Genomic DNA, 18,578 nt, shown 5'->3' with positions numbered 1-18,578 from the left:
AATACTAGATTTATACTAGTTAGATCTATACTCGATTCATACTAATAGATCTATGCTTCATTTATTTTGTTAACGCATACTGCGAACAATCTTCTGCTCCGATCTCAAATATCCTGAAAGTTTCCCGATATTAAAAGAGATAATACCAATCTCTTAATTACTATTACTAATTATATAATTATTAGAAATGACTGGTCAATTGTGGCCCTGTTTCTGGATCACAAAATAATACCGTTTCATCTGCTATAGTACCATAGGTGAGGATCTCGTCTTTGAAAATACATAAGGTGTCATATCTACTCTTAGACCCCGTCTGTGGCGCTACGATCAGTTTTACCGACAGACAAACAGTTACGAACTGTTGCCAAAGTTTTCCGTCGTGCTTGTCGCGGCTGTCATTAATTTCTCGTGGAATCTAGGAATCACGATTGGTCGACAAGTATTGTGTAAGCGGTCGTCGCACGGTCTGCTTGCGTGACGCGTACGTTCAGTTTGCGAGTCCATGTACCGGTGAAAAAAACATTTCGTCGACGTTTTGATACAGGTTTTTGTTCATTCCATTGCTTCCCGCAGCGATTACAATGCCTCGTGGATTATTGTCCCTATCGCGTTAGGCTATTCTTGTGAAACCGACCGTATAGTTTCATTCGCGCGGTATCGATTCGTGGGTGGCAAGTTTACAACCGGCGTGCTTGTTGTGTTGAGACCGAAGATAGTAGCCCCGTGATTGCAGATACGTGTGCAGCAACAACAGTGTCCGACAACAGCACGCCGCATACATGGAATACAAACGCAACTGATACCCCAATGGTAAGTCGATGATTCGCATTACGCGGGATTGCCATCGTATCGCTATGCTTTTATTGACTTCTCTCTTCCACGTTGCTTTCTTTCTGGCAGTGTACATGCACCTGTCAGTAGTGTTGGATGATCGACAGTGAGCCACTTTGGAAGATTCATACTACTTGTCACTGATTCACATTGTTGAAATGCCACTAAAAAATATCTAAATGCTTTTTTGTCTTTAAAATGCAATTACTGTAAATACTTATAAAATGTTTGTTGATTTATGAACTTTACTTATTATTAAATTTTGGCGAATTATTGATACAGGTTGTGTTTATCACTATGCGAACAAATTATTATACAAATTTTAAGGCTACTTCCATATCTCCGAAAATATAAAATATGAAAACTTATGCATGCAACAAGTTTCTTTGAATATAATATATTTGATAAAGTATATTTATTGAAGAAGTTAATACAATTAAGTATTAATATAATATAATATATTAAGTGACAGTCTTTAGTGATTCGTCATATAATGAAATTTAGTAATAATAATTATTTAACAAGAATTAGTATCAGACATCACAAATTCGTCAGATATTTTGGTGTGATTGTTGAATGGTCGCGGTTACTTCATATACATTTAACCTCATTTAACCTTTTCACCCACCTCTTTGCAGATTCGTATCAACGAACTTTTAATATTATCTCCAACCTGACCTTGCTACAAATTTTGAAACTAAATAGTTCTTATAAAACTTAAATACTTCAGGTATAATTTTAGTGCCGTTCAATAATTAAACAAAAATTTGCATTTTCTAGCGACTTTAATTTGCAACTATACAATAGGTCCGATTCAAAAGATTGGAGAAAATTCCTTAGCATATATATTATCTTAATTTTAATATGCAACTGGGCACGAAAAGTAGAGCAAAGGCGGATAATCCGGTTTTTCCGTTACTACCCTTCTTGTCAGTGTAGGGGGTTTATGGCTTATGAACAGTTTGGATTAATGTGATCCGAACAGGCACTTATGTTCTCGTAAACATGTACCGCTGACATTGAAATAAAAATTAGAAAAAGTTTCTATATATACAGGATGATAATGAATGAATTTATTCTACAACCGAGCTGAGATTGATACTACATGAAAAAATAAGAAATAAATTAGGTGTAATATTTTTTTATCTGGTACTCCGTTTTCAAGAAAATCGACTTAAAAGTTTATTCATATTTGTAAAGGATTTTTAGTTGTCGTCTATTCTTCCACCGCAGGAGTCTCTGTCCAAAATAGTGTTTACAAATATTGACAATGATTGAAATATTCTGTTTTCTACATAGTTCGCAATAGTTAAAGTTTTTAAACACTATCTTGAACGGAGGCAATTGTGCGAAATCCTTCACAAAGTTGAACGAATTTTAAAGCCGATTTTCTCTAAAACGGAGCTCCAGATAAAAAGATATAATATTAGATATGTTTCTTATTTTTTACATCACCCTCTGCTCGACTGTGCATTTTAATGCCACCACGAATTATTACATTTTGTACTTTGGAAGGGGGGAACACATGTACGAGCAAAACATTAGGGTTAATCATGATAGAGTATGTCTTTTTGTTGCCAGGTTATTGAATGATCCATCGTTAATCCAGTTTCATTTAAGGGTGCTTTTGACCTCCTTATCTTGCCACATTCTTTCGTGAAGTATACGACTGATGATCAGTTTTCTGCGGCTTAACAGCGTGTGCTTCTATATTTCGAGCTGTATACATTTTATTTCTGATAATGAAAGGCTCCTGGAAATAATTTAAGGAAATTAATTCATAACCTTCACATATTTGAATCTAACCTTATTTCGAATTTAATTAATTTCTAATTCAATTACATACTTACGAGATGGAGTCACTTCAACGAAAGTAATGGAAATTATTTCTGGCGATGTTGATTACTTGTAAATAGTCAACAAATTAACAATGGTTTAATTTGTACAGACGTATATCAATTATGTTCATATATCATTAAATATACGTTCATAAAAATCATTAAAAACAAAGTTATTGAATTCTTAAAATTTTCAAAATTAGTATGAAATAAAATGCATCTACTGCAATATAATTGTTTGAAAACGTATAGTAAATATATGTAACAGTAAATTCTTCAATAATAATGATCTGTAAAAATTACAAAGACATATTTATGCAGAATTTATTTAATGAATTCAATTTCTTTTACATTCATTACGAACTGATTCTAAATACCAGCATTGAAAATTCTAATAATTCCGATTAGAAGCATATTGAATTAATGATGATTGCAGTAGTGTACCGGCTGGGTATTTCTTTCGTGTGTACTGACGAAGGATTCAAGTGAATCGATCTCTGCCTTTAAGGGTTGTTGCGCGGATATAAAACTATTGCATACAGCTCTATCAAGTCGATGGTGATACTGACGATATATGCACATATATTATTTGAATGTATTTAAAAGCCAAATCTTCTCATTTACGTTCAAAAATAATCAACTGAGTCCGAAACGATTAGAATACGATTGATCATTGTTACGAATATCAGAGTGTTCTTCTTTGGGGAAACAGCCTATAATTTATTCATTACTGCGTGGAATTTCATAAATATTTTGCGAAATACTCAACGTTTTATTTTTAGAATTTCTATAGTGTTATATCTGTGAGATTTCGTAGCAAGTGCGCATACACAGATCACGTAAACAGATTTTAAAATAGAAGAAAGTATTATGCAGAATAAATAAGCCGGGAATATGCCGCCGCTATAAAATGTTCTCTTCTGTTAAACTACATATTTGACGAAACAAATACGAATCAGGATAGGTACTCTAATATGAAAATTATTAGAAACTTTTGTGTATAAATTAGTTAAAATATGTATATTCTGTTCCCACGTTTTGCAATATTAAAAGCTCTGGAATCATAAAATATTTATTATACTTTCTTCAAGAAGAATATGAAGGGAAGTACTTGGCATGCGAAAGGTTGAAGATTTTGTAAATGCATTTATTATATCTATAATACAGAAGTACATATAACGGAACTTCGTTTATACGAACTCCATCTATATGGAATAAATTTTCGCAGTGCCTGGCTAACTGAATTGAACTTGTTGTATGAGCCATTTGATTATGTGAATCATCTTGTCTCCTAGAAGGTTCATATAAATGGAGTTCTACTGTACATCTATTCGGTTGTGTAACTTTTATCGTAACAGTACACTTGTTGGATGGAGACCACTAATTATGATGTTATGCATGTAAGCTTGTAATTTTAGTAATGCATTCCATGCGATTATGTTTCGCGATAAGGAAACGGGCAATTACATCACAGCTGTACGTGATCTTAGAGACAGATTATTTAATGCAACCTGGATAATGTTAATCACTGAAATAACAATAAGTAATATTTTGTAACATTTGCTTTATAATCGTTCATATTTATGAGTAAATAAACTTTTTCGGTATCACGTGAAATGATTTATTCCAGAATAGGATTAATGGAAAATTTACGTCCATTCGAAATCAGGAGATTACTATATTTTTACAATGAAATATAGCCAGTAACTACTCTTGAAACTATTATCGAAATGATATAAATTGACTTCTTCTCAAAATTACGGGTTTCTTCTCATCACGATCAGCAAGTACCACACGATTTGCCAAATATCATGTTAATATTTTCTGTCCAGGAAGGAAATGGTTAGTTTACTTTTAGTAAAAATAAAATCAAAATCTAACCGTCCACACTCCGATTTGAACTTCTGCTGCAGCTGGAAATGTCGATCTTTCAACGATTTTTTAAAATTTTGAGCTACCTACAACTTTATGTTATTAGTTCAGGCTTCCAAATTTCGATTGTCATGTAATTTTACAGTTCTAAAAAATACATCTATCATAGATTGTTACTACATACGTAGCTGGTAACGAGCAAACGCTATTAATGCTCGCAGCTACTTTCACGGCATACTGACACAACGCAAACTGACTGTATAAACTATCGAACGTAAGGTGTATAGCTTGTTCCTATTGCGATGAAATCGTATAATAATACCTATTCAAAGGCATATGTAGATTGTTTACGTTAAAAACTGGTGCTTTATTAGGTCTGTACGTACATTTTCCATATAGTAGATCAATATTTTGTTTCCCAGTGTAATTCCAACTCAAAGTAATTAATCTGTTGTAATATAATATCAAGTGAGATTCAAATCGAAATTTTCTAAATGAAGATATAAAATGAAAATATAAATTTTCTTTTGGTATAAATTATTAACGGCGAATACATTCTTTTTTAGGAAATTCTTAAGGATAAACAAATTCCAGTTATCGGGGACAAAAATTGTACAGCATAGGGTTAATTATAATTGTCAATAGTCATTAAAAAGCTGAATATTTCAGTTCCTCTTGAAATAATTATAGCTTTAAAATTATTAATATCAGTGTTGGAAGAGTTGCATAAGAATATTTAGTTACACAAAATAAAGATTGTAAAGTAATAAAATAATGGAGAATATTTCATGTGATCAACGCCACGCGATAAGATGCATTCTTATCAAACAACCCTCATCATTTTTATGATTTCCAAAACAGTTAAAAATTGCTTAATAATTTTCTTAATTTTAGTAATTATTATATAAATAATTTCATGACATTCAAGCTAATAACTAACTTTAGCATTAAAGTAATTGAAAATCCAATTAATAGGCTCATGATAGATAAAGTGTTAAAGTCAACTTACAACAGTTACTAATAAAAAACGAATTTTCTATTTACCTCTTATCTCTAGCAATGAATTTAGAACATTTTTATTTTGCATTAAATGTAAACAATAAATTAGTTCTTAAATTTGATTTTAGTTCTGGTAGAAGTTCTTTTGCGTAGTAAGTTTAGGGTACCCGTGACATATAAGTTCTTAGATTCGGAGTACATACTGTGTGACAACACTACATTATTCACTGAAGCAGGGTCGTCTGGAACATCAATATGTACGAATTTACTGTCTAATTTGCATCCTTTCATAATCAATCTTTTCAGATCGAACTCTCAAAGTAAAGTAAAAAGAACAATTGGTACAATAAATTCTTTTGTTGAACCTTAAAGTACTACAGTACATTTATTTTCTCTTACACTGCCTGTTTTTAATTTTATTTGTGATATTTTCATTTGTCGTGTTCCATGTTTAATAATCCAGAAAACAGGTTCACATAGCTTTGCTTAACTAGTTGTTTAACTATATTATACTACTTTGTTGTTGTTATTGATATCGTTTAACTATACAACACTATTTAGTTATTCACATTCATAGTGTAGCATGTGTAGTTTCCTTTATATCATATCGATAATTACTTTATTATGATACAGTTAATTACCATTGTTTATATTTTGTGTATTATTTATATTATAATACAATGGCTCGCATTTGTTCACGTACTCGGCTAGTGAAAATCAAGCACGAACATTATTACGTGTCAGCTGTTCATTTATCTTGGGTGTTGTTTGTGCTACAATTTTTCTCTGTTATTTTGATGCATAAAAGTTAAAAGACTTATTAAGTTTTGTATAAAATTAGAATAAGTATAGTCAAGTAAAGTAGTTATAAATTCTCATGAACTTAATGGATTGCTTGGTAGTTTAAAGATCGAAAAATGTCTACCACGTTTCAACCCTCCACAAGGGTAGTATCAGAAGAACCACATTTACTCATTTAGTCTATCTAATCGCAAGTAAAAATACCAAAGAAAATGTCTAGTACTTGGCAGATGTTAAATAATGGGGGAATCAATTTTATTTAATTATTTTTTTTCAAAATTCTTGTTGTAAACAATTTTTATTTAATCCAATTCTTGTAGACCTTTCAAAAATAGTAACTAAAATTGAGCCCCTTAGGGCTCTATGGACGCATATATGCGTTTATCGAAAGTCACCGTTGTGGCCGAAGGACGCAGATATGCGTTTACTCTAAGTCATTGGCGTGGACTAAGGGCGCATATATGCGTCTGTCGATTTTTTCGATCAATATGCAGTTACTTTTTTTCAAAAATAATACAGAGGCACTCGTTAGTAATTTAAATAAACACTCAAAATAACACTCTTTAATTATTTAACCCCTTGCAAAAAGATTACTATAATTTATTACTGATTGCGCCTCAAATACTTAGTTCAGTCTAGCATAAAAATATTCCGTCCCCAGCGACCGTCTGCGCTAACCGCGCGCCATCCCTACTGATCGTTTCGGCCGGGAGTATTTAGAGCCCTGAGGGTTAAGTTTAGACATTTTCAGAAACATCCTCATCAAGTTAATCACGCGAGTTAATTAACACTTCTTCGTCTTTAATAATTTCCCTAACGTAGATAGTTTTTGTTGATGATAGTTCTTGTATGTTTTCATGTGTTATAATACCTAAATTTGTTAAATTGAAGAATCAAATCTTATTTCAATTTAGAAGAAATTAATAGCATTCATTTACTTTAGTGTTGGGGTAAGAATTCTACTTCTCGTGTAATATTTATATTCATATCACCAACACTATTGCTACTTTTCGAAACCGAAATTGTCATTACTGTGTTCATAAATTTATCAGACTTTTATTTTGTCTAAGACGATTATTTCTTAATATAAAGATTAGACAGTGAAGGTGCTTAATGGTTACTAGATCATGTAGCTATGGAACGACGATTCTGACTTGTTCTTATTGTACAAAGGTTTAATAAAACATTGTTTGCTTATACATTGCCTGATGCTTATTATATAAACTGCAGAATTAAAGGAATTCTAATCGATTAAGTTGTTACTCTTTGAATTCTTATAACGCCAGACAGAAAAGATCTGAAAATATCTAGTGTACTTGAATTGTGAGTATTGCCAGAATATTGTACCATCTTTTCGTAGCAAGTTATAGGAGTTCAATTTTTGGTAACAATTGAATTTTCTCTTAGTTTTGTGTTTCTTTAGTTTACGTTTCTTATAAAGCTAAAAGTCGGCAGCGATGAAATTCGAAGTGCCCGTTATTTTTGCAGTGGCGAAAAAGGAAGAAAACGCCGGACGGATCGGGATCTGTTACTCCCGAAGAGGATGATGATATCATCGATGATGAATCTGAGAAGCAGGAGCCCGGTACTACAGCTGATGATTCGGTGATTCCAGGCACGATGGAAATGTTAAGCCATCCTGCAGACGCAGGGTTACTAAATCTACCAGACCGGTTTGAGGATCTACCCTTGAACCAGAGTTAGGCAATATTTAATAATAATACCAATAATATCAATTGCAATGAACGATCCAGTTATTAACCCTGCTACGCGGATTGAGATTTTCTTTCATATAATTTGTATTTTCACCATTTTAATATTATTATGATTTCCTAATTATTGTTTAATAAATCTTCATATTCCCAAAAATTGTTTGATGTTCAGGATAATAATGGGAAAATTTTCACTAGTGAGTTCCTCTTTTAATATTATTTTTAATGCGCTGTTAAAGCGAATATCGTTGCAGGATTCATTGTAATTGATGTATAATTGTAGTCATTAATAACTGTAGTTATTCTCAAATCACCAATTCCGTTAGTTATTACATTAATTAATTATAGTTTCAACTTTTTAATAGTAATTGACGAGTAACTATTAAATATTCATTAAAATAATTTTTACGTGTGTGATTTATTAAAAACACCATTGTAAAAATTTTATTTAATTTCGATAAAAAAATTATTTAGTAGCGATGCTTTAGTCATGAGTATTAATGGAAGAGATTGAGAAGAAACATTTAAATTAATTGAATGTCCTATAAACACTGAACTGTAACAAAACTTGTCCCATTATTGCTTTGAGATGGAACACACTATGTTTAGAAATCAATCTTGAAACCCAAAAATGTAATCTTATCTCAAGACTTTCATAACTTCAAGTATGTCGCACTTGATCTTATTTTTATGAAAGACACAGTATCGATCAATAGGTGATATTTTGTCCAAGATAAAACGAAAACGTGGAATAAAATACAATCAGAGTCGTTAATTTTAAAATACAGAATACAGGTAATCGAATTGTTAATCCGTAATTTATATCGATGAAGTGAAAAGCAGTTTAATTTTCACATAAATACGTTTTAAAAGATTACTCTAGTCTAGTTATTTAAACATTGGAGAACGAGCTGTTCATACAAAGCATAAAATTCCACATTTCCGATATAATTCTGGATGGAAAAATTCATAAAGATAGTAAAACTGTTCTCTACATATGTGTATAGTGGAACATACAACAGCATTCCAATTAAGAAATAATTTAGACATTAGAAAGGATGACAATTTATTTTTAAACTGACTCGAGAAAAAATTTACGAATAAATGAATCCACACATTAGAATCAAATAAATTCAACATTCATTAACATTGACAAAATTGGATTTGATTAATATGTTAACATTCCATAATTAAAACCGTAAAACCGTTAAATAATCCGTGTAATAGATTTCTAATATTAAATAGCTTCTTAACTGTTACTGTCAAGTTATATTTGAAGTGAATGTATTGCATTTAGTAGATTTACATTCAGGTAACAGTATAAAATCTAAATATATTTATTACGTTTCACGTTAAATTTTTACCATAGGAAGTGAACCGGTGACACCAAGCAGACGAGATTCCCAGTTATGGAAATTTCTTTCAACTGATAGATCCACTAGAAGGAATGCCATAACGGATCTTTGTTGTTACGCTGAGGCTGGAATATTAGAGCTACCAGATCGCTTCGAGGACCTTTCCGTGAACATCGGTAAATAAAATGAAATTTAAACTATCTTTCTTAAGAATTCAATGTCGGGAAACTGAAAAAATAATACTTAGCAATTTTTCTCTAAAAAACCATAAGACTTTGTTCGAAAATAATATTTAATGAATCTTATTCGCAAGGATATCTGAAAATTTTTGTATTAGAAATTATTTATCGGTTAAAAAGATATATGTAGCTGATTTCCCGGATGATTAAATTCCCATGAAATTGCACTTACGTGAATGTTTTCTATATCATTCAATCTAATATTATTTGTTACAGTGCTATCTCCAATTTCCCAATTCAGTGAAGTTATAAAACATCGTACACGTCTTATTTTGTTTATGTATTCATCGTCGCATGATTTCCTGTTCCTTAACCACCCACTAAATTTTGAATCGTGAAACTTATAAAACAGTAAATTACGGTTCCCAGAAATAAATTACAGTTCTTGATTCGTAAAGTTCAGAATAATTTCACTGAACTAAGTGGAAACTTTATTAATCAAAGCAAAGGCCAGCCAATATATTGTTCAAACATACTTTCAGCAACAGGTCGATTAGATTTTTTGTCTAAAGCTGCAATTGAAATGTTTGGTTATCGGATGAATAGTATCGGATCTCGTTGTACTGTGTTGCGTGACTGATTTTTTTAAATCCAGGATTTTTCTTCTGAAATGCGTGATCGTGATAGAGCGTTGTCGTGCAATAAAATACAGGCTTATCGATCAAAAAGCGCTGGTTATTTATCACGCAATCTCTGCGACTCGTTAGAATACTTTATATCAAACTCTAGACTTTGGTCGAAGTTCGCAACAAACTTTAAGATTTATTTCACTTTTGCAAAGAACTCTAGAAAAATGGTTACAGTATACGTTAATTATTATACATATATCATCTGTGCTATATTATGTGCAATAATTTAGTTAGGACATTATTTGTTTTTACAACACGAAAGAAGCGTAATCCACACCTCATGATAATAACTTTTTTATCAATTTGTGGGGAACTTGCTTATCAAATGATTAATTTCTTGAAAACATTGCGTTTATTATTTTACTTACATTCATTCTGTAGCTTTGAAACAGATACATCCTGCCTGAAATGAAAGCTGCTGACTGTCTCATTGAAAATTTAATTTTGATATAAGAACGAAGCAATACAGAATTCCAATTTAAAGTAATAACACCGTTATTGCTTACATATTATACTCCAACCTAGTTCGTCATCGCAAGGCTTGTATGACGTATTCCTTACTGGTGATATTCAAGGCTATTAATAAACTATGTATCAAGTAACTCATTATGAGTCAACAAAAATGAACACTAATAAATGTTAACGGGATGTGGTATTAAAACGGGATTATGAAAACATCTGTACCTGATTGAATTCACTATACTTTACAGAAAAATCTATAAAAAAATACAGAAAACCTAATCTGTTTGAACCACATTAGTAGGCTGATTCCAATTCAACTACGCCCCATTATACTTTTCTTCCATAGTCTATCATCGATTTCATATGTATTTTTCTTGGAACGGACCGAACCCTCCACTCCAAGACCTCCCATCATTCCCGATAAGAACAAAAAAGCATTCGTGTACAAACGGGTCTACGCAGTGAAGAATTCGATCAATTTGATTGCAGGTCAATCGAACAACGGCGCGCACGATCCGAACGCACCGAGCACATCGAAACAGGGTTGACGCGAATGCGTATTTTGACCGTGATTATCTCGATCTCTCTATCGACGACGCACATCATCACCGAGAGGAACAGTACCGCAGGAAAGGTATTTATGGATGTCCCACGGGGCTGGTCGCTGAAGCATCAACCTTCGCGCGATCATGTGTACGCGAACAGACGAACTCTGAACTACGGCGCGTAGAACTTCCACGGTCATGAACGCAGCATGTAATTGTTTCTTCGTCGCATTCATATGTAAGGTTCATAATTGCGAGTTGATGTAAAAAGTCGATAGCTGCTGACCGAAGACACGGTGCATAAACCTACATTGGAACCCTAACGAAATAGTACGAGGTACCAAGAATTGTTGTGGCTGTTGTATTAAAAGGGATGCTCCAGACGATGAGTATCTTGCTGGCAACACATCCACTGTACATGTCGTTTAATGTATCTAATTTCCACCATAATCAAGAGTAACGAACCATCTCCAGATCTCATGTACTGAATTTCACGCATCGAACCGGCAAACAGGCCTATTACCAAACAGTGTGAATAAACGTAAGGTGCAAGCATTATTTTATTTACTATTACAGTTCGTGATAGATGTTGGAGATAGATGTATACTGTACTTGCGGAGCATATTGTCATACTTCTCATGTTGTTTGAAAATTTTGTATTGTTCGACATCCTGTTGAGAAGCTGACGGTGCTTCGTTTCTGATGATTCCCTTACGACCTAAAACGACTTATATGCATTTAGTCTTTTTTGGCGAACTTCTTGTCAATTTGATTTTGCATAGCACGTAACTGTCAACGAAAAGGAGGAAGAGAGCGGATAATTTTTGTATCCCAACATTGGGAATCGGTGATAGTTTTAGGAAAGGTTGGGCTTACTCTTGAAGGTGTATTGGACCTGTGGTGTACAACGATTCCTATACATTTGCAGGAAAATCTTGTTACGATGGGCAAACAAGTTTTATTTCTATGATCATTTTTTTATCACGGGATTGTACATACACTGTGCGCTATCTTTTAATATTTATTTATACATAAATCTAGAAACAATATAACAGCATTTTAGTCCTTATCTTATATTATATAATGTAGTACATTGTTTAATTTGTTAGAGAAATTCTGTAGAAGAAAAAAATTCTGATCGCTATTGATGCAAATTTATAAGAACACAGTTTTGCATATAATTTTATAAATGCTGTTGCATTTTTTAAAACTGTGGTATATTTTATAAGTCTACTGCTTAGCTACCTATTTTTCTTCGTAGTATTGTTTACAAACTGCTACTGGTTCCAGATTTGTAAAAGCAAGTGACTCATTTCTGACGTACCTGCGTCATAATTGAAAAAAACGAGCTGTCTAGGACAGCGCTCGATATTAACCAGCACGCAACATGAGGATCGCGAGGGCTAAGCTGGTGATTGATCAGCACACGCGCTTGAGGTGCTCCCAGCCGAAAGTAGCAATCACGAGGAGCGAAACAAACGACGAAAGCCAGGAAGCGTAGTCGTCGCGATCTTCATGTTGCGCGCTTTTTAATTCCGAGCCCTGGTCTAGAGGAATATTTTCCGAAACAATTAGTAGGCATACATAGGCACAATTAGTTTCGCGATGCTGAGTGTTTCTTGTAGAAATATGAAATACATGTATGCATATATGATGTATAATATTATGTTGTTACATTGCAGCAAATACACTGTACCTTTTAACGAATTGAATCAAGAACGACAAGATAGAGTTTTCGTTGTAAATGTTGCATCGCTTGCACTATTTATTACACGAGAGAATGGTCCAAATTTTTGCGTAACCTAGTGATTGAAGCTATAAGCTTATAAACTAAGTTTTGAGATTCTGTTCTGCGTGAGCTACATAATAAACTAATTATTTTCCAGTTTCAACTCCAGAATTGCCGATATTCAAGTGTTTAAAACTCTAATTGAGGATATTTTAATGAATCTTTTGGTACACTGGAAACACTGTCGCGATCTGGACATAGTAAACCTACCATTGAATCTACCGCGAACCTACAAACTTGTATTGTATTTGCCAGAATTTCCTTGGCAGCATTTTCTAACAATTAACGCGGTATCATTGGATCCGTTACATTAAGAACTATCTTTAAATTAGAAATCTATGCCCATTCTTGTGTCCGATATACCTTCCAAGAGCCAGCACAATCCTTTGTATGACTTCTATGGACACGTGTTAGTTTTAGAAAGTTCGCATAGCTAAAACGTGGAAACTCATGTTAATGTGTAACTGAAACAAAACGTCTCTGTATCAACAATACATGAAAATATTATGTGGCCAAATTAAAGATTATGCGAATAAAATTGTGTTTGGGTTATTGTCTTTTACCATCCATACCTCACCTAAATCAAGATTCGCATCCTGAATGAAACGAAATCTTCTGAAATTAAATGAAAATTGTTGAAAAATATTTGTTTTACCAGGTCTGCTTTTATATTATTGTATTTAACGAGTGCTCACGTGCTCGAAAGCAATTATAGTTCGACTTTGTTGATGTGCACTGTTTCACTTTATTCGTAGTTTATCGGTTGCTTGGTGATTGCAGCTTTTTATATAAGGTAAATGGATCATCGTACAGTTTTGCTTCAAAAAATGATAACTGATAAGCGAAATATTCAAATAATTTTGTATTGACTTCACGATATGGGTGTACGTTTATGCTATCGATACAAACAACTTATATTTTGCATAAAGATCCGCGTTCTATCGGTCATCATGCTTGCATAAATGTGACTTTTATTTTGTTAAAATTATTTAATACTTCTTTAAGGGAAGGATCAGTACAAAACATGTAGTGTGTACAGTATGTTATACGTCATAGATTATAGATGCTATACCTACATTAAAATATAGTTGCACTTAGATGACATTTTCGGTATCGTGTAGCATGCATTACGGAAACCGCTGGTGTGTTCAAGGCAATTAAAATACATTAGACGCAGTCAGATGATCTATACACAATGGGAGTCACGCAGCGTAAAAAACGTTTGTGCAGACTCAGATCAGACGGAGTGATATCCTCGACTTTAATTAACCCACTGATCAACTCAGTTTTCCTTCAGCGACATTTATCACATCATTTATCATGAATATCGATCGGCTTCCATTTTGGTATAAAAATTAATATTATCATTTTATTGTAAGTAGTATAAAAATTAATATTATCATTTTATTGTGAGTAGTAAAATTATTAATTTGTTGAAAACTATAGAATTTCAAGTTAACAAGAAAGAACATTTACAATGTAATCGTACTGTTATGCCGTGAGGAGAAGGAAAAGGATCTCTCGAGACTCCATAGTCTTACCCGCTGGACGGTTAGAGATTTTAATCGGAATAAACCACAAACAGGGTTTTACAAAGAACTTTATTATAAGGTGAAGATCACGTGGAACTACATACTGCCAAACTGAGCCCCGAGCATGGCAAAGCATGCACTTTTATACCCTCACACAATAGGAGTCACCGGACTTTGGTCACCTAGACCCGATGCAGTTTCTAGGCTAAAAAGGGGGCAAAGCATGATCCATGCTTTTGATGACGCAGTGTTTTGGCAAAAGTGGCACACACACTAATCGGTGACTCACGGTAAATGTTTGGGGTACCGCATAACAGTACAGCAAAACATGTCGGAGATATTCACCCTTGTTAACTTGACACTTCATAGTTTTCAAAAGATTAATTACTTTATTATTTATAAGGAACGAATTATTAAATAATCGCAAAGTAGACGAACATCAAAGTTATCGAGTGACGTATGCGACATAACTGTTAAGAAATTATTATGCGACAAATTTAAATAAATTAGAATCGCACGAACTTATGGCTCGACCTATTAACATCCTTTTCAAAAGGTATACAATAAATAAACAATTTAAAACATATCATATTTCATGGTCTAGAAGAATTTGTGGTACACTTAAAATTATTTTTGATCCAGCATTACGTGTACATTTCCTTCAATTAGATTTGTGGTGCTTTTTTTCGTACAAACTTTCAACTTCTTACAAATTAATGATCCAATATGGTCATAAATCATTGCCTGACGACAGCTCATCCGCTCACCCTCTTTCTAGCAAATAAAACCTTCCAAATAAATCTTACCAAATAAAAAGCGTATGTCTCTGCATCTATCTTTTACTTGACTAGAAAACGTACTATTGTTAAAACACAATATAACAGGTAACCCAAAAAATAGACAAAAATAAACGACATTCGAAGTGGATCATACAATACCTTATTCATAGCACAGAAAGTTAATTTTAATGGATAGATATAAGCAACACTCGAACTGGATCGAACCATATCTTACTTAAAAATCATCCTTAGTCTATTACTAGTTGCCAACGATTTAACAATCTTTATAGTTCAATTTATTAGTTCTACGGTGTTTATAAAATTATTATTAATAGTGTTCACGTCATATAGATCCAACTAAATCTGTATGTCTTTGGAAAATGTATTATAATACAATATTATTATGTTTTTAAATTTATTAACCATATATAAGCAAAGAAAAGAAAGGCTTCAAGTAAGGTGTTAATGTAAAAATTTATACATAGTCTAATTCATATAGACCCAAAATACCGTAGAAAGATTAATTGATGTAAGAATTGAATAAGTTATTGCTTGTCAAATTCATGTTTAAGATTTCGTAATCAGAGAATCGAAAAAAATAGATATAAAATGTATTCAAAGAATGTTTTCGGGTCTGGAGATAAAGTCACTACAATGAATCGCTACAATGTTTTCTCTAGAAAAAAGTAGCTGTAGCCTTATTTAAGATATGAATAAAATATGAGTGGATTTCGTGAAACGAGTTAGTTAGGGCAATGTTGATAGAATATTAATCTCGTAGCACGTCTCTATAAAAAGATCTCACATGTAACGTTCGCGTGAAGCTCCTTGCGATTCGTGATACACGGTAATTGAGACTAAATTGGAGCAAATTGAGTTGCTAATGCATGTTTACTAACAGATCCGCACAATGAGTGACTGATCATTTGCGAACCAATTTGTTTGGAACATAAGGGGACGTTGTAAAATTTGCTATATCTATTTTGTGTCATTATTGATATAGGTATAGTATATTTATATAAATTATTTGTTAACCCTCGCAGTATCGGCGGATATTATTATTAATATTATCTTAACATACTTCTTTTATTAAAAAATAATAAACATATAATACAATAAAATAATAATACAAGAAACAAATGGTATCACGTGTCATACGATCAAGGCTGGTCTCGGCTTTGAGTCCAAAAAGACCTGGGCATGGTACGGCGGGGGTTAGAATTTGCGCTAAAATTGATATTTGAAAACCTAATTTTAGAATTATTACAAAAAGAATAAAATATCATTGTAATCTCATTCATTTTCTTATTGTGCGACATTGAACAGTCTCCAAATTAAATTAACTGCTGAAAACTTAAATAGTATGTTGAGATCGATCAAAAGTAGATTCAACCATCAAAGGATCAACGGGATTTTTATTTTGCGCGATACATGTTGAAAATTTTCATAGATTAAGAAAAACTTCTTCTCGATTTCAATTGTTGTGTATTGAAGTAATTGAATGAGTATCAAATGTTACAATTTATAAATGTCAATTTTCTTATACGCGATTTAGATTTCTTGTAATTGATGCAGAGAGATCCATGTACAATGATTAAAATTATTTGAGAACTCGTTACCGCACATTGAGAATCAACATCGCAAGCGGCGCATACACGACAACGCGATATACATAAATATAAATCACACTTATGAGTTGACCGCGGTGTAAACACATTGTTCTTTTGCTCCATTATCTTTCCGATAATTATCTTGGATTCAAAGCTGGCTGTGATCGTAGGTCAAGACTGCGAATAAACAGATAGGGCATAAAGTGGTGTATAATTAACGACAAATGATCGTTTCGTAGTATCTCGCACGGAAAAATGAATATTTAATTGAAACATGGCGATTAATTAGTGCGACTTGCGTGGATATATGATGTTGCTATATTCTACGATACGTCACCATGATTTATTTCTTTAACGATTCGTGATATGAAAACAAATTCTCGTATATGATAAGTGTTCTAGATAAATGGACATACTCATTCTGTTGCTTTTGCACGGGTAAACCAAGGTTTCTACCGTACTCACTTTTTATCGATATGAGACGTTAATTTAATTTTTCTACTTTAGTTGTCTGTGGCAGGAAAGATATTCTAAACTTTCTCCTCCTTGCGAAACTAACGTCGTCCTCCTACGTATTTTCCTGTGCTTGATATACTTACACACCGTTCTCTTAGGCCTATTGAAACCTAATGCACTTTGTGTACGTCGCTGTCACGATCATAACATGTACAATGTAACGAAGTTACAGTATGGTACATCGTGATACTAAATGCGTTAAGTTAGGTTAACGGTAAAACACAATTATGATTTTACCGAAGAAATTTTGAGGTCGGTGTTCCTGCAAAGAAACTTAGTTAGCTACATGTTTTAAAGTTACAGTATAACGTTAACTATACAATTTACACATAATTAATATGTATCGATGATAAAAAAGTAATTAAAGTTGAATGAACGAAGTAGAATGAAACTATGATTTCAGCGAAGCAAATGCTTCATTTTACGAAAGAATATTTATACGTAGTCGATTTTCCTATGAAAAACTTTTTCATAAGGTATATTTTTAAAAGGTAGAGAAATAATGATGTTCCAACTAAAACTGCTACCACGGTGGTGTTAATGTGTTAAACAAAAATATTACTAACCAATTATTCTGATTTTGTTTGATCAGAAGAAAGTGTCACGACAGTTCTGAATAAGGCGGAAATGTCAGCCGACCATTGTTGATGTTTTGACAAACTTTACCTTCCTCCCGTGTTATCCCTTCTTCGTCGTTAGCTACTTCAAATACTTCATAGATCAATCATGACATGTTATGAAGATATGACAACTGATTTATCGCAACTGTGGCCAGTGGATCTCAAGTACTCACTCTCATGGGAATAAGTGCTACATAACAAATCAGTAATTGGTTATGAATAGACTGCGGATTTGATGTATTTATGATAAAAATGGGGAATCAAAATTTAAAACGAGGAATATATTTTTAGAAACTTACGGATGTCAACGTATTATTTTCAAAAATATTTAAACATTGTTAATGTTACAAAAATAGTTTAGAATCGTTAATATAGCTTTTGTTATTAAAGCAGAAAATGAAAAGACTTCTTTCCCACGAAATTAGATTTCTCAAAAGTTGAGGGTGATT

At 32.8% G+C, this 18,578-nt stretch overlaps 1 protein-coding gene across 2 annotated transcripts; it reads left to right on the top strand.

Annotated features, from left to right (window-relative positions):
- Positions 1-441: 441 nt before the first annotated feature.
- On the top strand, positions 442-13,599 carry LOC144469108 (uncharacterized). Of its 2 annotated transcripts, none has more exons than XM_078179045.1 (4): positions 442-810; positions 7,830-7,956; positions 9,423-9,584; positions 11,228-13,599. In XM_078179045.1, exons 1-4 carry the CDS (start codon positions 808-810, stop codon positions 11,284-11,286), a joined length of 351 nt encoding a protein of 116 aa, XP_078035171.1. In that variant the 5' UTR covers positions 442-807; the 3' UTR covers positions 11,287-13,599. The 2 variants fall into 2 exon arrangements, with proteins under 2 accessions (XP_078035171.1, XP_078035162.1); XM_078179036.1 differs by having other exon boundaries at positions 7,830-8,040.
- Positions 13,600-18,578: the final 4,979 nt, after the last annotated feature.

This window comes from Augochlora pura, chromosome 1, assembly GCF_028453695.1.
Source record: "Augochlora pura isolate Apur16 chromosome 1, APUR_v2.2.1, whole genome shotgun sequence".
Lineage (NCBI taxonomy): Eukaryota > Metazoa > Arthropoda > Insecta > Hymenoptera > Halictidae > Augochlora > Augochlora pura.
Note: the sequence above shows the minus strand (reverse complement) of the source record. Positions and strands in the feature narration are given on the sequence as shown.